Genomic DNA, 25,491 nt, shown 5'->3' with positions numbered 1-25,491 from the left:
AGTGCAAGAAGCACTAATTAGATTACTCGATTAAGAGATCAAAAGGTTGTATTTTTATATTGCTCGTCTAGCTCAATTGGTAGAGCGCAAGGCTCTTAACCTTGTGGTCGTGGGTTTGAGCCCCACGGTGGGCGAATGCTCAAATACTTTTGACTGGTGTGGCCTGTCTAGCTTAGTTGTTAGAGTGCAAGAAGCACTAATTAGGTTACTCGATTAAGAGATCAAAAGGTTGTACTTTTATATGGCCCGTCTAGCTCAGTTGGTAGAGCGCAAGGCTCTTAACCTTGTGGTCGTGGGTTCGAGCCCCACGGTGGGCGAATCCTCAAATACTTTTGACTGGTGAAGAAGTGTATTAATTAGGTTGATTGTGTTTTTTATTGTGGCCCGTCTAGCTTAATTGTTAAAGTGCAAGAAGCACTAATTAGATTACTCGATTAAGAGATCAAAAGGTTGTATTTTTATATTGCTCGTCTAGCTCAATTGGTAGAGCGCAAGGCTCTTAACCTTGTGGTCGTGGGTTTGAGCCCCACGNTAGTTGTTAGAGTGCAAGAAGCACTAATTAGGTTACTCGTTTAAGAGATCAAAAGGTTGTACTTTTATATGGCCCGTCTAGCTCAGTTGGTAGAGCGCAAGGCTCTTAACCTTGTGGTCGTGGGTTCAAGTCCCACGGTGGGCGAATGCTCAAATACTTTTGACCAGTGAATGTCTAGCTTAGTTGTTAGAGTGCAAGAAGCACTAATTAGGACACTCGATTAAGAGATCAAAAGGTTGTATTTTTATATGGGCCCGTCAAGCTCAGTTGGTAGAGCGCAAGGCTCTTAACCTTGTGGTTGTGGGTTCGAGCCCCACGGTGGGCGAATGCTCAAATACTTTTGACTAGTGTGGCCCGTCTAGCTTTGTTGTTTGAGTGCAAGAAGCACTAATTAGGTTACTTGATTAAGAGATCAAAAGGTTGTACTTTTATATGGCCTGTCTAGCTCAGTTGGTAGAGCGCAAGGCTCTTAACCTTGTGGTCATGGGTTTGAGCCCCACAGTGGGCGAATGCTCAAATACTTTTGACTAGTGTGGCCAATACTTTTGACTGGTGTGGCCTATCTAGCTTAGTAAGAAGCACTAATTAGGTTACTCGATTAAGAGATCAAAAGGTTGTACTTTTATATGGCCCGTCTAGCTCAGTTGGTAGAGCGTAAGGCTCTTAACCTTGTGGTCGTGGGTTCGAGTCCCACGGTGGGCGAATGCTCAAATACTTTTGACTGGTGTGGCCTATCTAGCTTAGTTGTTAGAGTGCAAGAAGCACTAATTAAGTTACTCGATTAAGAGATCAAAAGGTTGTACTTTTATATGGCCCATCTAGCTCAGTTGGTAGAGCGCAAGGCTCTTAACCTTGTGGTCGTGGGTTTGAGCCCCACGGTGGGCGAATCCTCAAATACTTTTGACTGGTGAAGAAGTGTATTAATTAGGTTGATTGTGTTTTTTATTGTGGCCCGTCTAGCTTAGTTGTTAGAGTGCAAGAAGCAGTGGTTGTGGGTTAGGACACACTCGTTTAAGTGATCAAAAGGTTGTATTTTTATATGGCCCATCTAGCTTAGTTGGTAGAGCGGCGCAAGGCTCCTAACCTTGTGGTTGTGGGTTAGGACACACTCGTTTAAGAGATCAAAAGGTTGTACTTTTATATGGCCCATCTAGCTTAGTTGGTAGAGCGGCGCAAGGCTCCTGACCTTGTAGTTGTGGGTTTTGAGCCCCACAGTGGGTGAATGTCTAATTCTTTTATTAAATATGGCCCGTCTAGCTCAGTTGGGAGAGCTCAAAGCTTTTAATCTAGTTGGTTCTTTTTTCGTTCTATTTTGAATATAACAATTATTGAATTCTCTAACTTTGGAACCAATTGAGTTGACTTTTTGATAGAATATTTCAAGCTTGAGTTAAGCTTGACTAATGATTTTAGGCTAGCTATCCCATAACGTAGACTCTCGATTCCCATATGCTTTTATTGATAGAGCCTAGAAGTGCATGCTCTCCCTATAACCTCATTTGATGTTCTTTTTATTAAAAAAATATATATTACTTCAACCACAAGCGGGATTGAAAAAATAAATAAAAGTTAAGGTATTTTTAAATATTTTTAAAAAAATTTAAGGGTATTAATTAAATTTTTTAAAATTCAAATGTATTTTTAAAACACTCTTGAAAATTTAAGAGTATTTTTAAAACGCCTATTTCTCAAACAAATATTAATAATTTTCATCTAAAACTAATGGTATTTTTTTAGATTTTTTTTTTTTTTTGAAAGTGTAAGAATAGTTTTTGAAGTATTTTTTTTTTTAAGAAAAAAATATAAATTTTTTAGATATTTTTATTAATTTAGTGAAATTAAAATACAAAAAATAAAAGAAAAACACAAATTTAAACCACTCTCCTATCGACTTCACATATGGGGAAATCTCATGGCACGCATAACTAGTCAATGTAAGAGATTACAAAACGCCGTCGTATTGGTTCTCTTCCGATACTCTCATTCAACAACTCTCCGGTCAAATTGGGAGAGATTTCTCCTGCCTCCATTCTCTCCGCCCCTAGCACGGCCATGGCATCCAAATCTCCCCCGTCGTCAGCCGAGAAGCATAGAGATTTCTTCAATCATCTCGAAGCTTACCTCGCAAAGAGAGACGGCGTTGACAAGCTCTTGAAAATCTCCAGGTACGCCACCAAGATCATCCTCTCCTCTTCCGCCCTTCCCGAATCCCTTCCTCTCACGCAACGTCTCAAGAGCTTCGAGTCCAACGTCGGCGTCAGCCGTAAAGCCTTCCGCCTTGGGAAGTTCGTGCAGGACCTCAACGCTTTGAGAAACTCGCATTTTGAATCGAGCCAAGAACTTGTGCTCGCGATCGTCGCGTATGGCGGAGAGGGGATTTATTACTTCATCGAACAGTTTATTTGGTTGATTAAAGCTGGTTTGATTGATAAACGATACTCTAGTCGTCTGCAGAAGATCAGTGCGTGGGCGGAATTTATTGGTTATATTGGGAGTATTTCGTTGAAATTTAGGGATTTCAATCAGATTGTTGAAGACGAGGCGCGTTTGAAAGCGAGTATGGATATTGCGGTGTCTAAGGGAAATGGAAATCGGGAAGAGGAAGAGAAGATGAAGAAGTTGCAGGCGAAAAAATTGATGAAGAAACTTTCAATCGTTCAAGACTTCGCCGATGGATTCATGGCGTTGGCTGACATTCGTGATGGGAATGGCCGGCTTTCAGGGCCGCTTTTTCTATCTTGTGCTGGGCTTCTCTCGGCTTTGATTAGCACTCATAAGAACTGGATATCATGCTGAGATAGGTTTCAATTTTACTAGGCTAAATTTTCTGTTTATTTGGGATTCTTTCACAGATCATATGAAACAAATCATACAATAAAGCATAGTTCAAAGGGAATTTGATCCCAAAAGATCTGAGAGCTTGAAACTGTAAGATTTCAGCTTAATCTCTACATGGGTTCTACAGCCATTACCATTAAAATCCTTCAGTTTATCTTGTTGGTAGCTGCCATTTTTATCCAGGGGAAGCTCTCTGATGTGATTATATATATGTTGTTTTCCTGTGCAGAAGTATGAAGATCCATGGCACCTACCAGAGTGTTCATGTTCGGATTGGTTAGTTTCTTTGAATCAAACTCTCCTAGTTAGATGATGGATTTAATAGCGTATAAGCATGAAATATTTGGAGCTCTGTTGGTTGTTTGAGTAATTTCTTAGAGAACAACCTATTTACACTGAATAAAATTGCACATTTTTATGAAAAGTTGAATGAATTTGAATTGTTTGAAGGAGTTATTGCAGTTTCTATTATGAGCCCAATAGACAAGTTTTATTCTTTTAGATTTGTTTAGGTTCACATCAATGTTTGATATGTTATGAAGTTTATAATCCAACCCAATTCATATGATATGATCAATATGTTGTAGCAATTCTAATCTCTGCCTCAGATATATGACTAACATCTGGTAAATTTCTGCTTCATCATTCCTGGTTTGATCACCCTCGGGTAGTTTTCTGCTTCATCTGTAACAATCCAAGCCTACCGCTAGCAGATATTGTTTTTTTAGGTTTTTCTTTTCGGACTTCCCTTTAAGGTTTTTAAAATGCGTCTGCTGGGGAGAGGTTAGGATGTTTCGTTTTCTTCCCAACCGATGTGGGATCTCACAATCCACCTCTCTTTAGGGCCCAGCGTCCTCGCTAACACTCGTTCCCTTCTCCAATCACTGCTGCCTAGGACCCCTCAATCCACTCCCTTCGAGTTCTAGCATCCTTGTTGGCACACTGTCTTGTGTCCAACCCCCTTGGAAGCTCAGCCTCCTTGCTGTCACATCGTCCGGTGTCTAGCTCTAATACCATTTGTAATGGCCCAAGTCAACTGCTAGCAGATATTGGCCTCGACTTTTCCTTTTAGACTTTCCTTCAAGATTTTTAAAATGTCTCTGCTGGGGAGATGTTTTCACACCCTTATAAAGAATGATTCGTTCTCCTTCCAACCGGTGTGGGATCTCACATCATCATTCCTAGTTTCATCAACATTCGGTAGTTTTGTGCTTCATCATTCCTGGTTTCATCAACATTTTGGTAGTTTTCTGCTTCTTCATTCTGGGTTCTTTCACTTTACATTCCATGATCTTTCCCCTTTTCATTTGTATTGAAAAATTTGCTGAATTTTGAGCACTGAATGGGAGGTAGGGATTCTCATGTCTCAGTTTCTGTTCATTTCAACTTCTTCCATGGGATATTCTGCTGAGTTTCTGAGCTCTCCATTTCTTTTAGTTTGTTTTCATTGATAGGATTGTGATTTCAAGGTTGCAATATTTTCTCGACCTTTCATAAGAATTTCAATGTTACTCTTATGGTCGAAGATTGTTTTGTTGGATCTTTTATTTAAGACGTCTGATGATAAGATCATTGATAATCAAATAGTTGTCTTTAGTATTCACACAGAGTGCTATCAGAATTTTATATAAATAAATAATATATATATATATATTTATTGTTGAGTTTGGTACTCGAACATTGGCTCAATGTGTTTTCTCTACCCTTTCTTACCCTGAAAACAGGGGCACCTTGCGTCCTTGAACCAATAACCATCTTTTGGCTAACCTAGCCTCTTCCGCCCCTCGGGACCAACAAGGGGTAGTACAAGAATGTTCACCTGTTGTCCATCGACTACGCCTTTCAGCTTGATTTTAAGCTTCGACTCACCCTCCGTGGACGAACCTTGCAGAGGAATCCTTAGATTTCTTAAGCTCTGACTCACCCTCCAACCTTGCGGAGGAACCCTTAGGGTTTCAGGGCATTGGATTCGAGCGGTTTTCATTAGTCAATTTTAAAATCTTTTTAACTAATTAAATTTTAATTTAATTTACATTTATTAATAATAAGTATATTATGAATATATAAATCTTATAATACATTATTAATAAAATAATAAAAACAAATTTATATAGTATGTATAAAATTATGTATAATGACAAATTGAACTAAATGAGGGGAGACTAAAAATAATAAAAGAAAAAATATGAGATATGATAAATATAATAATAAAGAAATGGTAAAATAGCAAGAAAGAAAGAAAAATACAATAATATATTGATAAAAAAAACAAATATCATATGGTGCGCACGATTAAAATCAAACGGTGAGAACAGCGTCAGGCTTACATTCTAACGATGAATGCTGCCGCACCAAATCGAAGCTCAAACAGTGGGCCCAAACGTTTAATTAAATAAGTATTTTTCCAGTAAGATTGCGATTCCTCACTGGTCGAAAAGTCTTCACCGTAGATCTCAATAATTTTAAATAATAATAATAATAATAATTTTATTTATTAAATATTATTATAAAAATAGCTAAATTTTAATAATTTAAGACTGATATTTAATTTTTATAAATTAAACCAATAATTGTTTATATATATTTTTATTTTTATTTTTTTTCTGTTTGTCTTGTTTTAAAATTTGATTAAAAAGTTAATTATTTTTCTTTAAAAAGATGAAAGAAAAAAACGAAATGCCAAAAATAGAAAATAAAATGGTTGTCAAAATTAGTTTTTAATTTAATAAGATAAACTCTGAAAAAGAAAAAAGCAAAAAATATTATAATAATTTAATAATTTAATAATTTGGCGAATTAAGAATTAAAAAAAAAAAAAGAAAAAATAGTAAAAAGAAAATCGCTGTGACGACGCAATCGTAGTCTTGAGTTCTTGAGGAGCTTAGCAAAGCGAACCAAAGAAAAGCTTTATCGGAACGATTTCGCGTTTTTGGGGGAGGGAAAATGGCGTCCGAGCTCCAGCAATTGAGGTTCGACCCACCCCAATCCAACGCATCCGATGAATCCTCTGCCAGGGATGATCGCCCATTGTTGAACCCCGATTCTGGCGCCGTCGCCGACCAGGATTCCGACGATATCCACCTCAAATATGCTCCGTTTTCCCGTCGGGATGCTTACGGCACCATGGGCCGCGGGGAGCTGCCGTGGATGGAGAAGGTGCTGCTCGGAATGGCGCTCATTACGATCGTTCCAATACGAGTGGTTTTTGGAATGAGTTTGCTGTTTCTCTATTACATGATTTGCAGAATTTGTACGTTGCTTTATGATCCAAATAGGGAGACGGATGAGCAGGAGGATTACGCGCATATGGTGGGATGGAGGAGGTCCGTGATTGTTTGGTCTGGAAGATTCGTGTCCAGAGCTATGTTATTCGTGTTAGGGTTTTATTGGATTTCGGAAGTTAATCGAATCCCGCCGAATGAGAACAAGTCAACTAACGAGGTGTGCTTTTATATTTTCCAAGTTGAGACTCCGCCATTGTTCGGTTCTGCTTTCTCGTATGCCTCATCAGTTCATACGTATCTTCACCTCTTGATCTTTGAGCTTGTTTTGGTGTTCATTGTTATTTGTTTTTACCTCTTCTTTGATGTTTAGAACGAGGGGCAAGAGAATTCCCAAGAGTCTGAAAGACCGGGGGTTATCATCAGCAACCATGTATCATATTTGGATATTTTGTATCATATGTCTTCTTCCTTTCCCAGCTTTGTTGCTAAGGTTTGTTCAAACAAATTTTGGCATAATTATACTGACAATATGTATGACTTTACAGTTTAGTTCATCTTTGGGTTGGCTTTTCTGATCCTCAATTTTTCTTCTTTTTTCTTTTTTCTTTTTGGCTGAAGAGATCAGTGGCTAAACTTCCTCTAGTTGGTATTATCAGGTAAGAATTTTTCTCTTTTGGGTACATCTTCCAATCTCTAGTTTCCAAATATTTGTTTCATTGAACGATTTAGCTTTAAAATTTAGAGGAAAATCCAAAAATTTAGCCCTGTTTGATGTTTTATAGCTCTTAAGTTTACCTGTTGTTGTTTGTGACAGCAAGTGCCTTGGCTGTGTTTATGTTCAACGGGAGTCAAAGACAACTGAATCCAAGGGTGTTTCAGGTGCGTCGTGCTCTCACTGTCAATCATCTTTGACATTTTCTTTTGGTTGTTGTTGCTTTTTGAAACTTATTTAGAGAGACTCATTCATACTATTGGCTATCTAGTCACTCATTTGGGCTAGTGAAGTGTTTCAAGATAACATAGGAAACCATCATCGTTTACACAATCTTACTGCAAATTCTCAATATTGCATGATCGTTGCATTAGAGTTCAATCGAGGATATTAGTCCCGCAAAATGTTTCTCACCTAATGTTCATTTTTAATTCTGCATCTGGTCTCCAGATACTTATTACACTGTTGTTTATAGGTGTTGTGAGTGAAAGAATTCGAGAAGCTGTGAAGAATAGCTCTGCTCCCATGATGATGCTTTTTCCAGGTTTCTTAATGTCATCTTCTATGCTTGCCCCTTTAACCTAAGAGAATCAAAATGCCTGAACTTATCGTACTTTGATAATTGAGGAGTCTTGGTTTTGTTATATAAGCAAGGTTTACTTTTACCTTACTAATAACTATTTTAAAAAATAATAATTCTTTTATTTAGCCCTGCAAATTACTTTTTTCTTACAAATAAAATAAAATAAATTATGAGAATTTAATAGATTTAACGACACGGAACAACAAGGGGAGAGTCCTTCCAAGGGTAAAATGTATTAATAGAGTAGTTACCGAAGGAATTATTTCACTTACACCTAGTGGCCAAAAATGAGAGATTAAAAAGCTAAAAGCAATCTCTTAGTCTAGACAAACTCTACTATTTCTAAGTCATAAGGTCCATAAAATAATTCTGATGAAAGTGAGTCACAAAATCTTGACTTCCTTTTCAAATGGATGCCCTTCCAAAATAAGAGTCAGTGTCATTTTTTCGGAGTAGACCAATTGAAGGTTCCAAAGATAGCTTTCCAGAAGTTCCAAGCTCTAGGGAAAGTGAAAAATGAGGTGGTGTTGATGTTCTGCACGTACTTGAATCTTGTCTTCATTGTTTATGCAACCAAGAGAGAGCTCCCCAAACAAATACCTCCACCCTTTTGGCAAAGGCCTTTTCAAATAGCTTTGCAGTGATTTAGGTTGAGAATGGGGAGATCCTTATTGAAGACTTGCTAAAGGAGTTGCCTGTGCCTGAAAGTCAATTTCAAGACCAGCTATCATCTGAGAGGGACCCATTCTTGGACTTCAAGGTCGTAAAGATCTATTCTAAGGCTAAAATTCTTGCCCAAGTGGTTGTTTCAGATTTGGTCGGTGCTGAGTTCTTTCCCATTAGAGAGATTATAAAGTCTTGGGAAAGACGCTGAAAGAGGGCAGGAGCCCACCAACTATCTTCCTAAATTCTTACCCAAATATCTTCCTAAATTCTTATCCAACTATCTTCCTAAATTCTTATCCAACTATCTTCCTAAATCCTACTTCGTTTCCGTTTTCCAGGATGAAGGAAATTTTTGGAGGGCCTCTATATTTTATGTTGGGGGTGAAAGAAGTCCTCCAGCCATTTTTTCTTTCACTTCCATACTTCAGAGCAATAAGTTTGTGCCAAAGGAAGACTTCCTTCATGGAAATCTCCAAATTCATTTAGAGAAGAGAGCCAAATTCTTGTTTTCATTGTTTCCAGTTTTGAGAGATAGGGAGGCCAAACTTTGTGCCAAAGAATAAGATGGAAGCCACCTTTATATGCGGTTGTTCTTTAGGATCTTTCTAACAGTGCTTGGCATTTTGAGAAGAAACGTTTGGTAAGGCTAGAAGATTGGGAGGATGGCTTGGATAAGGGTGAGCTTACTTCTCTTACGGGAGAAGAGTTTTCTTCCACATATCAAGCTTGCAAATAATTCTTTCAATGATCAATTTCCTAAAGCTTTGCGAGGGTTGACATTTAGACATAAGCCTCAATAAGAACAGGGCCACTCCTCCATGGACAACCAAAGCAATTAAACATGTGGGCAAGGGTTTATTAGGAACAACCAGTGAGCTTTGTTTTAGAGAGGGTTCTGTTTAGATCCAAAAACTCCTAAAATTTGTCATCAGCAAATTGGAGGTGAGAAATCTAGACAACATTGTATCCCCACATTAAAGCAACAGCAAAGGGAAGGGGGATATGGATCCTCTTGAAGCAAGAATGTTCTCTTTTGATTTGCTCTTGATGGTGAGAGTCCATTTCCTAAGACCTTTTGGTCTCCAAAATTGCAAAAAAGGAAGTTCCATCAACTCTGTCAAGGTCAAACTTGAAAACAAGGTCCTTTTTTATTCTTAACTAAATCATCAATAAGATCATTAGCCACTAGACAAGAATCATTAATTTGCTTCTCTTCCATGAAAGGACATTGGGAAGAGGAAATGAAGGGGAGAGTTTTTTGAGCTCTTCAGCCAAAACTTCGGCTATAATTTTGTACATGAGGGGATAAGAACTGCTGGGGCAAAAAGCCTTATTCTTTAGGCGTCTGATTTTTTATGGAATGATTAAAATGTAGGTTTCCTCAGAGACATGCAAAATTAGTGAGCAAGATAGATGTAAATTTTTTAGTAAGAGGACATGTTTAGAATATTTTAATATAAGAGTGATGAAACTTAAAAACAAATCTCCAATATCTCCCATTTTAAAATTTAGAATTAGATATAAAGATGCACTGATTTGAATGATGGTTATTAAAAATTGCCAATTATCACTGCTAAAGAGTGTACATTTTATTATGGCCAAATTGCTGCTTCCTTTATCAGAGGTCAGGACTAATGAGTAATAATTATCTTGAAAGGTGAGCTTTCAAGCTAATAAAAAAGTTCATGTTTTATTTAGCAATAAAAGAATATGAACACCGATAACGTTATATTAGCATTTTTGCATGTGTTTGTTAATTGTCCAAGTTGTTTTATATGTTATTATTTCTTCTACAGAAGGAACAACTACCAATGGGGAGTATCTCCTACCATTTAAAACGGGGGCATTTTTGTCGAAAGCTCCTGTTCTTCCATTGATTTTAAGATATCCGTATCAGAGATTTAGTTTGGCCTGGGAATCAATGGCTGGAGTAAGGCTTTCTATTTTATTTTACTTTTTCCTTTGAAGTTTTCTTCGTAAAATATTTTAAAGAGAATTAGTTAAGTGAAAGTAACATCATCCATTTGGGTGGTGCAGTACTATTTTCTTAAATGCTATAATTCATTGAGTATATCTGTTAAATATTCTGATTGTGAAGTTTCTCGTAAGGCCTACAGTTCTTATGATCTAACTACCAGACTCTGGTATAATGGTGTAAGAAGTTTTCAATGAATTTTTTAGTAGTGAACTATTGCAAGTTCGATTGGTAGTTGGAACATTTAGAAGCTTGAGTGGTATAAAAATGATCTATCTTTTAATCTAAATTACTAATGGCTTACAATTAATTTTTTCCCTCTTGTCAGGATAACCATGAGTGTTTACCACCTAACTAATCCCACAAGATAACTACTTAACCTTATTACTTTACTTTTGATGTTGTAATTTCTAACTATTGAACATTTTTAGTAGTAGCTACATGGTTTGAACCCATATCCTTGTGTGAGTTTGTTGCTTTTACTTAAAATTGTTGAACCAACTCGTTTGTGGTTGCAATTCTTATACTGTAAAGGTTTCAAGACCCCACTTTAAGATATGTTTGAATTGCTATTCGCAGGGGCGTCATTTTTTACTTCTTCTCTGTCAATTTGTAAATCACTTGGAGGTAATAAGATTGCCTGTCTACGTCCCATCACAAGAAGAAAAGGATGATCCTAAGCTTTATGCTAGTAATATCAGAAGGTTTATGGCCAAAGAGGTATGATTTCTCTTTCGTTGCACCATATTCATATAGGAGAGTGATCAGAGATTTTAATTAAACATGCCTCTTAAAGGGCAACGAGGACAATGACGAAAACTTCAAGACCTTTCTGAATCCCTTTTAAATATTTCAACGCCCTATTTGAATGTGATGTATGTGGATAAGTTATGGCAACTGTTCTCTTCTGCAGGGAAATATGCTGCTTTCGGATATTGGGCTCCCAGAGAAGCGTGTTTATCTTGCTGCTCTGAATGGTAATAATAACATCCGTAGTGTTTTGCATCAGAAAGACGACTGAATTTACTAGTTCCAGTTTAGTTTTAGTTTGTCCAGGTTTATGCACTGTTATGATGGGGGGCAGTTACGCACGCACCCACCCATCTATGCTAAAAACTACTAGAGTGCGTTTCTTGGCCTGTATTTCACAACAAACATAATAATATTTGAGTGTAGTTTTTTTCATTCAGTGCGGAGGCGAGTTTCTGTTGGCCTAAGCATGATGTAACATGAACATGTTGAGGCCTGGATTAAACTTCTATTTTGGGAATGAAAATGAAAAAGAGTCGACAGAATTGAACATGTCTGAGGTGTCTCTTTGGTGTTCCTGCAGGTATACCACGCCAATGCTAATTTGGGATGTCATCTGTAAATTCTTGTAGATGATAATTATATGGAAAACACCACATCCACCACCATCACCATCACCGTGTGCAAGCATTCATTAACTAATATGTCGTCTCAAATAAACTTGTTTGTATGATTTGTTTTCATGGGATTGTCAATTTTCCCCGAGTAGCTTGTGTGCGTCCACGTGAGTCTCACACGTTTAGGACTTACAATTTTGCTGAGGATTCCTATTCATATGTGAATCTCATCATAATTTGCTTTAGAGTCATGACATCCTGCAGGCTGAGCTTCTGTTACCAGTGGTTTATGTTCATGGAATGCTGCTGCCTGCAAATATCATCGTCGGGTTTCGACCCTTTTCTCCGGTAGAGATATCGTATTTCTTATTCTTTCCTCTACACATTATAATGAATACTATTGTTATTTATTTACCAATAGGTAATGATAGTAGCAAAGGAAATCATACCTTATCAAGATCTCATGCCCACTTCCTCTTATCATACTCATTTTTTTTTGTTCTTTTTGAATACTATATATGACAGATACTATTGGTGGATGGAAATTCAAACTAAAAGAATCTGTAAGATGAGGGGAGATTTGTTGAAGTCATTTAGGTATTGGTTATACATTGGCTTCGAGTTTTTCCATGATCGCCATAGCTCCCCCATGTTATCAAATTTGTCTGTATAAATTGGGTTGCAGTTGAAAAGGACAAGGGCCCTTGGACGATACCAATCAAGTTCAGGGCACACTCGCATTGGATTCTCCCATTGGCCTTGGGATGCCTGTGAGTTGTGAGGTCCCACTTTCAAACAAATAGGCACAGAGAGCCAGATATTGGGGACACGAGATTTTTCCTTCTTTTTCCCTTTTTCTTTCAAAATTATTGACATACCACACAAACAGTAGCCAATGAAAGAGTAATTCCAAGTGGTATTATCTCCAAAAAGTTCTATCCCTTGAGCTTGTTGATTTAAGAGTAGTGACCATTAGTGAATGACGACGACGTCCAGCTTATAGCTTCCCCTGTAAACAAGAAAATGGAAATCTCCTACGATGAATTTGTGAGTCGTAAAGATCTACCGAAAAGGTAAGAAATCTTTGTAAAGATCTACCGAAAAGGTAGGCTTAGAAGAAATCTTTTAATAGTATAACCGAGCTCGATTATGCACATTCTCATTATTGATTGTTGATTTGAATCCATAAACATGAAATAAGTTGGTCATAATGGTCGCACAAAATGTTTCTTAGAAGATGAATGTCTTCACTAAAATAAATCAAACCAAAGGTCATTATAATTTCACAACCACAATGAAAACTCATTGCAATGTAGAATAGGGAGTTATAAGTCAACAAACATCTAAAAAGGTCAGATATTCTAATCCCGACCCCTCGTGAACTACCAAGGAAAAGGGGTTTTTTTTTTCCTCGAAAAACACCTATCTTGACCCTATTGTTTACTCTCGAACTTAGCTTTAGAACTTAAAACTTCAAATTATACTCGTAAACTTTAAATCACGATTCTACATAATTGCTATCAACATCATTAACTAAAACGATGAATCGATATGTTCATCAAACAAATATTGGTACAACATAACAAATGACAAAGGAAGAACAAGTAGACAAAATAAAGCAGCCCAACATAACAAATCTTATGCTTTGTCGCTATATTTTTGTCTATTTGTCTACTTTTGTCTGTCATTCATGTATATCACAGTACCAGTTAGCCATGTCATACAAAATTAATGGTAAAAGCCATAGAGAATTCACTTAAAAGGCCAGGAAATTCAGAGAATGGATATGAGTATGCATAGTTTTAGACACTTACCTTTTGAGGGTTGGGGGTAGCTTGAAATGACAGAGAGCTGCATGGTAAGGACCATTCATTGATACGATCCAGAAACAGACATACATTTACACTGCAAGGCTAATGGTTTGTTATCTAACAGAGATTTGCCACCATAATATACTCACCAACCTATCTCCCAACAAATTATGTGAAATCGAAATAATAATAACTTTCCCTTCTCTTCCAAGAAAACATACTTATAACACAATCAAATTTTCTCACCTATCCTTTGAGGCATGAGGGGGATCGCCGTTCGGCTTCTTCAATTCCCAGCCTTTCGATGGCGACCGTAGAAATAATGAAGATGAAGACAGCTGCCTCTGCTGACTTGATATAGTAGACAAGCAACTGGAAGCATTCCTCAGCTTCGTCCTCTCGGTCTCATATGGTGGGAAAGTGGGATCGTGTCTTACGGCAGATATTCTAAGGGAGTCGGGAAGTATGCAATTACAAACGGAACCTGTAAGGTTCATCCTTTGTTAAACTTGCAAAATAAATAGTAGGATGATGGAAGCTAGCCAAACAAGAAAATCAGAGACTATAGAACAGGATATGTTAGATGTTAGGTTCTTATAACTAAGGTAAATTGTATTGTAGCTGGAAACTTTTTGGAATCAAATCGATAGAACGAGCATTAAGATGATCAGATTCAGCTGGAAAATCACTTCTAAGAGAGAATGGAACAGAAGAGGTACCTATTTTAGCGAGTCGATTTACCCATTTCGGAATTGATTTCCCAGTCAATTGATGACAGACGTCCTTGCAGAAATGATTACAGTTCTTGACAATGAGGTGATATGTATCACCATGGTAGCTCGAAGAGCGTTGCTCCATGAACTCTCTGACTTCATGACGATTGAGGCAGGTCGAGCCAATCAATATTGACCTCCTGAATTTGAAGCCGGGGCATTGTCGAGGTTCAACTTCAAAAACGCCACTGGTTGGATAGTCATGAGCTCCAAATGCATATTCTACACCATGGACTGCACAATGCATACATTTTACTCTCAGAAAGGAATAAAATGCATTACAAACTTTCTAAATTCAGATCAAAGATGGTCTTGTAAGATAAGTTTGTGACATTACCTTCTACACCAGAGTGAAAGATACCAAGGCCTGCCCAATAGACATAACCATTCATCGGGGTTAAATCGTACACATTTAGATAGACCGGCGTTTTGTCTGGACAATATTTAACCGACTTAGATTTGGAAACCAGAGAAAACGAGGGAGCTGATGATTTTCCTTTAAAACGAGGGACGATGGATTTCCATTTCTTGGATCCAAGCTTCATTTTCATTTTGTTGACAAAGAAAACCTTGAATTCAGCTGATGCCCTTCTGCAACCTGCTATATGGACAGAAGCAAATAAATAACCGATATGGGGATGTCCGAAGACAATGATAGATTCATGATATCATTTTCAGATGGCTGAAGAACTTTGGCCTAATGTATGAAAATATCTTCACCCCTCAATTTTGGAAAGAGTAAAAACTGTGCAAGTTTCAACATTATGTAATTATTCTCTATCTTACTCGAGCACCACACCATGAATGTGCTCGGACGCCTGAAAACTTAGAAGTTCGTTAAGACTTTAGAATGCGAGGTCTATTTGAATACTCAATATAATAAAGAAGAGCAGCAAAGGGTAAACAAAACTTAAACAATTTAGCAGAATCTGATAGTATTGCTATAGATAAAATGACCGGAAAGTTGCTGAGTTCATTGTTTTCTAGAAATAGTTCCCCCTCATTTTGTTAGCCTAATTTTGGAAAAAGATTGAATCTGTTCTTCAGTTGATACAAACTTGTAAATAATGATTACATTAACTCTTTAACCTTACAATCTTATCACAATTCCAAATCTAAAAAGACAATGTGTGAGATCCCACATCGATTGGAGAGAGGAACAAGTGCCAGCGAAGACGTTGGGCCCCGAAGGGTGATTTTGAGATACCATATCGGTTGGAGAGGGGAACGAAGCATTTTTCGTAAGGGTGGGACCTCTCCCTAGCAGACACATTTTAAAAACCTTGAGGGGAAGCCCGAAAGGGAAAGCCTAAAAAGGAAAATATCTGCTAGCGGTGGGCTTGGGCGGTTACACAATGATTATAATAAATAATAGTAAGCCAGGTAGCCCCATCGTCATCACGACTTCTTCATTCGTTTTATACTTTAATTCTTTACTATATAAAGAAGATATGTTAGTTCCCTTACCCCCACTACACTAGAGGAGGCTAATAACTCGAACAATTGACAGTGCTTTCATTTCCATATCCAAAATCTAAATAGATCTTACAACCATTACCAAGACATGGAACAAGAACACCTGATCAGCTTAATGCTTTTAGCTCAACACGCAGGTCAAGCCAGTTCACATATCCAGTTGACGCAACGTTTTGATCAAAGTTCAAGGGAATCTGAAAAATATAAATGGATATAGAAAACAAAGTTGTGGTGCATTTACGACCCAGCTAAGTTCTCCCCTTAATTCGACTTCATAGATTTCTCGAAATATTTTCATACGAAGTTTTGTTATTGCATCTATAACAGCCTTAGGTTTAGATGGACAACCCGACAAATACACATACGACAGCCTAAAATCTAAGATTCCCACATGGTTGAAACTATCAAGGCAAATATATTGTGCCTCCAGTCCGAATTTTCAAAATCAAACCGAAATTACATAAAACCTTGAACTAGTCCATGAAAATTCCCCAATGGTTATCACTGGAAAGTAGCAGAATTATGTTCTTCAAATTAAAGGAGCAATATCATGAAAGATTTCTAACGAGCAAATGTGCCTCGGGAAATCAACAACAAAACAATTAATCATTAAGCAGTTGGTAGAACCAGCAGCACGTTCTTCAATCCAGGAATTGAACGATTACAGTAAGCAATTCAAGAAGAAAATAATTGTAAAATTGAACTCAGATCTGAATGACAATAACCAAACCAGAAAAGGAAACTCCAAAACGGGAAACCATGATTTCTGCTAGAGCGTTACAGACCTCAATCATTACAAATCAAGATAAGGAACCAAGGGACGATAATACACAGATTCAATAGCAAAAACACAAAAAGCAAACAAACAATTCAACATCCACGAGTTCTTATATCTCACAAACCAAGAAAACCCGAACAATTCAACATCCACAAACATCAAACAAGAAAAGCCAGTTCAGAAACATCGCAAAAAACAAAAAAAAACGCAAATGGAAGGTGAATCGAACAAGAAAACTCACGGATTCAAGAGGATCCAAGAAAGGGCATCGAAATGACGCAACAGCTTCGGCGAGAGGGCATTAAAACCAAAATGGAAACCCAGAAAGATGAAGAAGTGGAAGAATGAAATGCAGAAACAGGGGAGGGGGAAAAGGGAAGGAGAGGGACCAGAAACAAGGCTGAAAATCCTCGTTTGGCCGCCTCTCGCTGTGTGTATGCGCGTCAAAGGGTTGAAATGGGTGAATTGTGGGAGTGGGAAAGGGAAGAAAGTGGCGAAAAGTAGAGCGGAGATTGAATAATGGCGAAGCTAAGAGCAAGAAGATGATACAGTGAAAGTTCGTGTCATTGTTTTGCCCTTTCCAAACCCTTCTCTCTTCCCACCACGTGCTCTGCTTCTCCTTCTCCTCCTTTTTGGCCATTCATCCATTTCTTCTCTTTCTTTTTCATTCCAATTTTTTTACATTTTGTTTTTTTATTTTTAAATCCCATAATTTCTCGACCGCCCCGAGTATCACATCGCTCGTAGTCACTCGGGACTCGCTTAACTATGTCCCGGCTCAAGTCTTTGTCTCTCTCTTCTCTGCTCACAACTCAAGAAGCTAGTTTCGCCAACACAGCATTAGGCTGTAGAAACCTCTCCTTAACATATGCGTTTTCAAACTGTGCGGGCACTACGTAACGGGTCAAAGCAAATAATATCATTAGTGATGGGTTTTTGACATTTTAGGGTTTGGAGAATAGAAAGATTTAAACCCTCCCAATTTTTAAAGTACTGTAAATTTTATTAATATTAACACGTGGGATAATATTGTATCTTTATTTTATCTATATCTTATTAATTAATTTTTTATTAGATTTATAAATTTATGTACTTTAAATACACAACACACGAGCTTTCTACAAGCTCGTGAATAAATATAGCGAATGAAAGTAACCTGTAAATTATTGTATCAAAGCTTTACTCGGAAGAAAAATAAAATATGGTGAATAAGCTATTTATTATGAATATTTGAATGTGACATATATATATATATATATATATATATATATATATAAGCGAGAAGTCAGCACATCAACAAACGTGATAATTTTTGGACGTTGAAAGTTTAAAATAATTAATGTATGAATATTATATACTTTAGAATATATATCCATATATATATATATATATATATATATATTTCTTTTTTTTTTTATCTTTTTTTAATTTTAAATTGGTATAAAAATAACAATTTTGTAATTAGTAGGAAAAATTAGCCTTTATTATTAAAAAAAAAACGTCATAATTAGAAATTATTATTTTTTATTAATTTATATGTGATTAATTCTATTATATCTTATATCTTAACATAACTTTCGTATTGGATAAATTTTGTTATTATTAAATTAATTTTAATATTACTTAATTTAAGATAATAATAGAAGATTTATTAAAAATATAGAAATTAAATTTAGATGGACAAAATTGTATTTTAAATAAATATTTATTTAATGAAATGTAAATTAAAAGACAGATTACTTTGAATAAAAAACTGAAAGCTTATCGGAGAAATGTTATATTATAGCTCTAAAAACAGAGCTATAATATAAGCCCACTTAGAATGCTACAAGTGTCTTCCACGTCAGCTGGCCTTAGGCCCAGAAACCGAAACGACGTCACGTACTCTTTTCATGACGTGGCTGAGCAGACACGCAAGTTAAGGTACATCGCCACGTGGAAGAAAATGGACCTACCGTCATAAGTGAAGCTGACCCAACTATCAGAGTGATGGTATTGCCAGCTCAGCACACTGAATACAACGTGGGAATCTGACCAGGCAATGGCCCAGATTGGAACGCTCAATCTTTGTTTCAACGGAGACTTGTCTTTTTAAGTTGTAAATATTTGACAAAAATGAGTGAAAATAAAATTAAAAAAAAAAAAAAAAAACTGGGTTTACTAAAAAAAGAGTTGAATTATAATGATAATTATTTTAAGAATAAAATTTAATAATAATAAGACAAGAAAAGCATAAGTTAATGGAAAAAGGGACATATTATATAATTATTCGGCAATATATGAAACAAAATTTAAGAATTATGGTAGTACCAAGTGGTAACCCCAGCAGCTAGCTGCATGTCTTCGTTCTCTGTACACCAAATAAACAACAGCTGTTATACACATTACACAACAGTTGATTTTACGAACCATTACTCCCGCCGCCACCGCCGCCGTAAGGTGCAGCAGCTTCACCAAAGGACGTAAAAAGACCCGAAAAACCGCTGCCGGGGGTTGCGCCGCCCATGCCAAGTCCAAGGAGATCTCGTGTGGCGGGCTCGTTTCCAAATCCAAGTTCCAGCCCAGCCGTCATAGAGGCAAAAGTGGCTTGGCTGGGAGATGGCGATATTGAGAGCCCGGTGCCTCGGAGAAAAGAGGCGGCGTTGGAGGCGGTGACGCCCATTTGGGCAGCCTTCTGTAGTAAAGCGGTGGCGGACATGGCGGCGGGCTGGGGTGATGAGGAGTAATGTGGTGGATGTTCCTGAAAGAGGGATGAGCCCGAGGCTGAGGCTGAGGCTGTGCAGGAGAGGAAGAGAGACATTGAGAGAGAGAGCGATGTGGGTTCAATGGCGGTGGTTTGGGGATTATTGACGCCGTCTGACCGGTTGCCGGAGGTGGTGATTTGATGGGGTGGATTTTGGGCACTAATAGGAGGAGAAGCAAATACACCAGCGAAAACGCTTGTACCACCACTGATGCCACAGCCGTTTGTTGGGTTGGTTATGTTGGAGGCGGTGGGTGAGGTTAGGCCTGTGACTGGCGGTGTTAATGGCGGAGGTCCGATGGGATTGTCCGGTGGTTCTGCAACCAGAAAAGTCATACGATAAACAGAACTCCATGCTGCATTGTGTGTGCCTTAACAGTTGAGGGAACATTATGACAGCAATGATTAAGCCTTTTTTCCTAATTAGTGTTAGAAAATCTCAAAAGAACAAAACCTTCCCACTAATTAGCCACTAATTAACCACTTTATGATTCAATATTTTATATAAATTCCTATTATCACTCTGTACTTTTTCCTAGTTCAATCGAGTCTAAGTAAGAGAGCTCATCCCTCCTATCCCTAATCTGTGAATCCAAAAGTTTTAATGGCTTTTAAACCGACAATCAGCAAAGAGAACAAAATGCAGACAAATTTAATACTCCAAATGAAAAACAGTGAACCAAGTCAAGACAACAGCCTTCTCCAGATCTCTTTCATAATACAAATTTTTGTTAAAAATGAAGGTAAGATATTATCCATTTTGAGCGCAAGCTCACTTGATTTTACTTTGATTTCTTCGAAAGACCTTATATCAATATTAATAGTGCAAAATTTCTTACTCCACGTTATAGTCCGGCAGCCATATTACTTTTTCTAGATCTAGCAATCGAAGAACAAAACAACCGAATGAGAATGGGCATTTAATGTTACCTGAGCTTTGAATCGATAAAGCAGGAGACAGCACGGTGGTAGATGGCGTCAGTGGCGGCGCCGGTGGCGAAGAACCAACTGCCGCTGCCGCGGGGACCATCGCGTTGGAATTCGTGCTTGCGAACACCAAAGCGTCGCAGAAGGCTCGATGCGTGATGAAACTATCTCTCCTTTAAAAAATTAATAAGGTTTAAGAAATAATAAAAGAAGGAAGTGGAAGAGGATTTGAGGAATTGAAGATTTGATGAATTAATTTATACCTAGAAAACAAAGTTCCGCAATCGCATCTATACTCTCTTGTTCCGCAGGTTTTCATATGCGCCTTCCAGTCCGATTGAACGGCGTACTTCTTCGAGCACCGCTCGCACTTCCACTTTTTCTCACAGTGCTTTCTGGAGTAGTGCTTTTTGATACCGGTGAGATCGCCGAGTGCCCTAGCCGGATTGTGATGGACACAAGACGCCTCCGGACAGACGTAAACTCGTTTACGAATCTCATTACTCGTCCGCTGTCGGAGCTTCCAAGGCAAGTTGTGGCCGCGTCGGTGAAGCTGCAAGTTCTGATCTCGCTGGAATCCTTTGTTGCAGATCTCGCACACGAATCGGTTCGTAGCTAGAAGCGATTTCGGCGACAGAGCTATCACCTCCGCCGTAGGATCTGGCATTCCTGGTAGATTCCGCTTCTTCTTCAGCGGAGCCACGGCGTCGATAATCTCAAGCTCAACTCCTTGCGAGGAAGATGCCGTAAGCGCCGCCGTTGGAGAATTGTTCTCTGCCGATACCATTAGAGGATGATTTGAAGCCCTAATTTAATCGATTCAGAAAACTGTAGTCGGAGATCGAAGTACTAACAGATGAACAGAGCATTATCTGGTTTGAGTTCTCAAGTTCAAATAAAAATCAACTAGATCGACGGATGTGTGGCCGGAAATTCGTGGTCCCTTCGAGGCGGCGGCCACTTCACAGTTCACACTTGAGAGGAACTAGAGAGAGAGACGGAGGTTGAAGAAAGAGACAGAAATTTAAAATTTGCGAGTCACTTTCTTTTTCTTGGGGTCGAGAAATTTTTTTAAAAAAGATTAAAAGCGGCGCGCTAACCATGGTTAAAAATTTTCAACTATGGTTAGGCTGGATATGCTCTGGGCCCCACGGGAAGTCTGATCTTTTTGTCTGCTAATTTGTTGCGCCACGTGTCCGGATCTGCGGGTTTATGATTTTTGTCGGGCCGAGTCGGACTACCCCAACCGGTGCTTGTCGTCTAGTCCAATTATTTAAACACGATTAACAAAAAGACCATTGTACCCCTAATCGGCCACCTATACTCTCGAACGATGAGACATTTTTAGGTTAAATAAGAAATTTCGTATTTTTTTTATGATTTTGAAGTTCAGAATTACTTCATTATTATTTTATAAAAGTTTTTTAAATAGTTAAATTTATAAAATTTATAATGCCACGTAGATAATTTGAAACCAATAAATTTAAGATATTTTCAAATAATGGCTAGACTACGACTACGCCCGCAATGGAGCATTGAGTGTGACCCTTCAAGAAGGACTGAACCTAGGATCGACCTAAGCCTCAAACCGAGGCTCACTAAATGAGAGCCTCCACATCAAACTTACGCGCAGAGAGCTCCATTAATTTTAAATCTATCGTATTAGTCACTCAACCATGTAACATTGGTTAAAAATAACTATTTTTAATTTCATAAATTATGTAAAAGTCAATCGGGAATAAATTTCATCCACAAACGTCTTTTGTTGGAAGACTATAAATACCTACAATATGTTAAGTAAAATTCAGATTGGTGGATGAATGTAATTCATATCTTAAATTAAAACGTTTCCCTTAGAAATCCAAGCATCATATTTGTCATTCATAGTTTTAAACAATTCTGGTGGTAGAATTGGACAAAGCATTCAATCAAGCCTTGATCAACTCAATTTAAAACAAGGTTTCCAAATCTTGCTTCTAGATCTTCAATTGTAAAAGGTAATATAATTCTAACTTTATCTCTTGGTTGATCCAAATTTCGTATAAGAGGTGTTAACTATTTTGATTCAAGGGTTATTCTTTCAACAAAAGCTTGGATCGTTGGACTGAAGAATAGGGTTGTCTTATCATTGCTCTACCGATTATCAAGTTCCTTATGAATTTTGAAAATGGTTGCTTTCCCAAGCTTCGTACTCGAGCTCTAACACCTGCCACCTTAGGCTTGACCGCAACCACGATAACCTCGACGTGACCACCATAGCCTTAACCTCGCTCAAAGTCCAAGCCAAATTTCAACAACAGAATCAAGTTTTTATTTTTATTTTTAATTTTTTTTTAACTATAAACAAAAGATTATCAAATGGATGTTAACCAATGTGAAATTACAACTAACACCCTCATAGTGAAAGCACGTGTTCCGGCTGCGGCGGGGTAGTTTCGGTAATAAAAAAACAGTCACGGGGACAATCCGGGGCGAATGATTCGTAAACATTGTACCTTACAGTACAAAAAAAAAAGGACAAGTGGCTAGCGAGAATCCCGCCACGTGTAAAAATACGAAGATTCAGATCTGATAAATAGAGGAGTCAGATTTAAAGTAGAAAAGGCTACAGATCCAATACTGTAGGTTTGGTTACATGTGATAATAACTCCACGCTCAAAAAGGTAAATAAATATCCCTTTTTGTCTGGATTTGGAAGTGAGGACAGCTACTGAAAATAGACATAACCTATTTTTTCAAAAAAATAAATATAATAATTAATAAAAATTACTCTAGGGGCTTTTTCGACATTTCCCTTTTAAAGATGCCATTTTTCCTTTTTTGTGTGGGTGAAATGATGGGGCTATGGCTTAACTAATATGAACAATCCTGCAAGATTCTCATTTTTAATGGGTGTGGGTTAATTTTTATCTTAAATTCTATATTTTGTTAATTACACTTTTAGCCTTTAGATGTTCTAATATTTTACTTTTTGTTACAAATATATTCAATTATAAAAATAATTTTGATTTCCATTAAAATGTAATTTTATATCCGGAGGGTTCTAAGTTGAAATTAGAGTAAAAAGGTAAAAATTTATTTACGTTGTTATGTTCTCGTAAAGATTAATATTGATCAAACAATCGCTAGTAGATATTGTTCACTTCGATTCGTTACGTATCGTCGTCAGTTTTATAGTTTTAAAATGCGACTACTAATGACAAATTTTTTTCTATAAATATTTTGTTTCTACGTGACCTTATAAATAATTAAATATGACATATTATTTAGCTCATAATTTTAGTGGTAAATAATTTGGGTGTGTTATATTTATTGGAAATTGTAAGAGGAAAAGGTGAAAGATTGGGGTTAATACTTTATAGTAATTTTGGATGTATGAAAATCATAGTAACCTTATCCTTTTTTCTTACAGTTGGGTAATAATTTTCTGGTTGAATGATGTGGCATACACTTTTTTCTTATGGTTAGTTTAGTAATAACAATTGTCACGGTCCTACATTTTTTTACCGCACGACGTCGTGATCTTGACAGGCTCATGACCAGCCTTACGGGGAACTAAGCCCCATATATATTTTTCTCCTCGACTTTGTGGGTTCGTCGAACTTTAGACGAGGTTTGTCTTTGTCAATCGAACATCGTTTGTGCGAAATTCAAACTTATTCGACCATACACCGCCGCCTGTGCGTGTATGTTTAATCGTCTGCGACACATTTGACTTGCCTCTACACTAGGTCAAGTCATTCGGCTCAACCTTACATCTGCTCGGGGCCAAGGTTTCTCAATGCACCATTGCGTCTCATCTTGCCATTTTGATCTCCATCGACATGACCCATATGTCTTGACACCATCCCGAGTCTCGGGGTGTCGTCGATCATCGTAACTCACTCGGTCATGTCATCAAGAACGGGCCTGCGTGTCGCTCATCTCATTGGGACTTATCGAACATCCATTCATTCGGGTTCTATCGAGGCATTGGCCCTCTCATGTCCATGCCATGTCATTTACGGATACCGTGCCGGATAGCGAGTGTATGTAGCAACCTCCAACACACAGGCTGGGGCGCAATACCGGCACACCCGTGCTGCCCAATACTGTCTTTGGAAAACTCATTTCAAAGGAAGTCACCCAAGACACTTGTCTCGGCACGCTCGCCCACACTGTGATACACGTATGTACCACATGGTAGCTCACTTAGGCCACATGGCCTAGGGGTGTGGTCGAATTTATAACTGACATATTTAATAATTTATAAATTTTTAATTTTGTGTCTAATAAATTATTGACATATTCCATATTTTGTGTTTAATAGATTCTTTAGTTTTCATGTTTATGTCCGGTCTCTAAATTTTGAGAATTCTGCTATTCAATCATTTTCTACTGTATATCTCGTTAATATACATCTTCTCTTTATTTCTCGAACCTATAATGGAGTAGAAATTAAGAGATATTATTGAAACGATACTCGTGCGAACAATTATTTAACAAAAAAAAAATAATAATAAATAAATAAATTATGTGAGTGATAAAAAAGGAGAAAAGGATGAGACAGGGGGATAATCATTGCAATTTTGATCAACTTTTTGAGTTGCTTTTTGATATTTTTCTTCCCGTTTCCAATAATGCTATTCATATAGCCAGCCGGTGGGCCTCCCATCCTGCTATTTCACCTCACAATCCTTCACTCTATGTGAAAAACTCGACTCGGTTTGGTCGCAGTTGCAGTCGTGAGTGAGTGAGTGCGTGCATACCGAGAGACCTCGTTTCGGTATAACTTGTCTATAATATTCGTAGACTTCTTTAGACGAGCAGATATTATCTGCTTTGACCCGTTACGTATCATCGTCAGCCTCAGGTTTTAAAACGCGTCTATTAGGAAGAGGTTTCTACACCCTTATAAGGAATGCTTCGTTCCCCTCTCCAGTTGATGTGTGATCTCACAATCCGCCCCTTTTGGGGACCCAACGTCCTCTCTGGCACACTTCTCGGTGTCTGGCTCTGATACCATTTGTAACAGCCTAAACCTACCACTAGCACATAGTGTCTGTTTGGCCTGTTATGTATTGCCGTCAGTCTCATATTTTAAAAC

At 37.7% G+C, this 25,491-nt stretch overlaps 5 protein-coding genes and 8 non-coding genes across 16 annotated transcripts in view; 11 read left to right on the top strand and 2 right to left on the bottom strand.

The window, feature by feature from the left end:
• The window catches only part of LOC111453968 (protein BRASSINAZOLE-RESISTANT 1-like), a 7,926-nt gene extending 4,107 nt beyond the window's left edge, over positions 1-3,819 (top strand). For both annotated transcript variants that reach the window (XM_023095218.1, XM_023095221.1), the window contains exon 4: positions 3,600-3,819. The gene's annotated coding sequence lies outside the window, so the exon portion shown is untranslated. The remainder of the gene's footprint in view (positions 1-3,599) is intronic.
• On the top strand, positions 62-134 carry TRNAK-CUU. Its single transcript has one exon. It is a non-coding gene; the product is annotated as a tRNA-Lys (tRNA).
• On the top strand, positions 245-317 carry TRNAK-CUU. The gene has a single exon. It is a non-coding gene; the product is annotated as a tRNA-Lys (tRNA).
• Positions 466-538, top strand: TRNAK-CUU. The gene has a single exon. It is a non-coding gene; the product is annotated as a tRNA-Lys (tRNA).
• Positions 604-676, top strand: TRNAK-CUU. The gene has a single exon. It is a non-coding gene; the product is annotated as a tRNA-Lys (tRNA).
• TRNAK-CUU lies at positions 785-857 on the top strand. The gene has a single exon. It is a non-coding gene; the product is annotated as a tRNA-Lys (tRNA).
• TRNAK-CUU lies at positions 968-1,040 on the top strand. The gene has a single exon. It is a non-coding gene; the product is annotated as a tRNA-Lys (tRNA).
• TRNAK-CUU lies at positions 1,162-1,234 on the top strand. Its single transcript has one exon. It is a non-coding gene; the product is annotated as a tRNA-Lys (tRNA).
• Positions 1,345-1,417, top strand: TRNAK-CUU. The gene has a single exon. It is a non-coding gene; the product is annotated as a tRNA-Lys (tRNA).
• Positions 2,411-3,819, top strand: LOC111453970 (peroxisomal membrane protein 11A-like). The gene is made up of 2 exons (XM_023095225.1): positions 2,411-3,460; positions 3,600-3,819. Exon 1 carries the CDS (start codon positions 2,585-2,587, stop codon positions 3,326-3,328), a length of 744 nt encoding a protein of 247 aa, XP_022950993.1. The 5' UTR covers positions 2,411-2,584; the 3' UTR covers positions 3,329-3,460; positions 3,600-3,819.
• A 2,394-nt stretch (positions 3,820-6,213) lies between these two features.
• On the top strand, positions 6,214-12,248 carry LOC111453967 (lysophospholipid acyltransferase LPEAT1-like). Of its 2 annotated transcripts, XM_023095215.1 has the most exons (9): positions 6,214-6,811; positions 6,965-7,084; positions 7,213-7,250; positions 7,409-7,473; positions 7,782-7,850; positions 10,352-10,485; positions 11,110-11,250; positions 11,444-11,507; positions 11,864-12,248. In XM_023095215.1, exons 1-9 carry the CDS (start codon positions 6,314-6,316, stop codon positions 11,881-11,883), a joined length of 1,149 nt encoding a protein of 382 aa, XP_022950983.1. In that variant the 5' UTR covers positions 6,214-6,313; the 3' UTR covers positions 11,884-12,248. The 2 variants fall into 2 exon arrangements, with proteins under 2 accessions (XP_022950983.1, XP_022950982.1); XM_023095214.1 differs by lacking the exon at positions 11,864-12,248 and having other exon boundaries at positions 6,215-6,811; positions 11,444-11,832.
• A 138-nt stretch (positions 12,249-12,386) lies between these two features.
• LOC111453969 (deSI-like protein At4g17486) lies at positions 12,387-17,355 on the bottom strand. 2 transcript variants are annotated; one of them, XM_023095223.1, is made up of 6 exons: positions 16,977-17,355; positions 14,819-15,079; positions 14,428-14,715; positions 13,955-14,192; positions 13,712-13,802; positions 12,387-12,906 (listed from the first exon to the last, which is right to left on the bottom strand). In XM_023095223.1, exons 2-6 carry the CDS (start codon positions 15,030-15,032, stop codon positions 12,895-12,897), a joined length of 843 nt encoding a protein of 280 aa, XP_022950991.1. In that variant the 5' UTR covers positions 15,033-15,079; positions 16,977-17,355; the 3' UTR covers positions 12,387-12,894. The 2 variants fall into 2 exon arrangements, with proteins under 2 accessions (XP_022950991.1, XP_022950992.1); XM_023095224.1 differs by lacking the exon at positions 13,712-13,802 and having other exon boundaries at positions 16,977-17,354.
• A 1,615-nt stretch (positions 17,356-18,970) lies between these two features.
• LOC111454579 (protein indeterminate-domain 1-like) lies at positions 18,971-21,445 on the bottom strand. The gene is made up of 3 exons (XM_023096080.1): positions 20,669-21,445; positions 20,409-20,578; positions 18,971-19,795 (listed from the first exon to the last, which is right to left on the bottom strand). The coding sequence occupies exons 1-3, from the start codon at positions 21,190-21,192 to the stop codon at positions 19,137-19,139; spliced, it is 1,353 nt and encodes a 450-aa protein (XP_022951848.1). The 5' UTR covers positions 21,193-21,445; the 3' UTR covers positions 18,971-19,136.
• Between the last annotated feature and the right edge of the window lie 4,046 nt (positions 21,446-25,491).

The sequence above is a fragment of the Cucurbita moschata genome, unplaced genomic scaffold (assembly GCF_002738365.1).
Source record: "Cucurbita moschata cultivar Rifu unplaced genomic scaffold, Cmos_1.0 Cmo_Scf00016, whole genome shotgun sequence".
NCBI classification, from domain to species: domain Eukaryota; kingdom Viridiplantae; phylum Streptophyta; class Magnoliopsida; order Cucurbitales; family Cucurbitaceae; genus Cucurbita; species Cucurbita moschata.
This window is presented reverse-complemented; position numbering and strand designations above follow the sequence as displayed.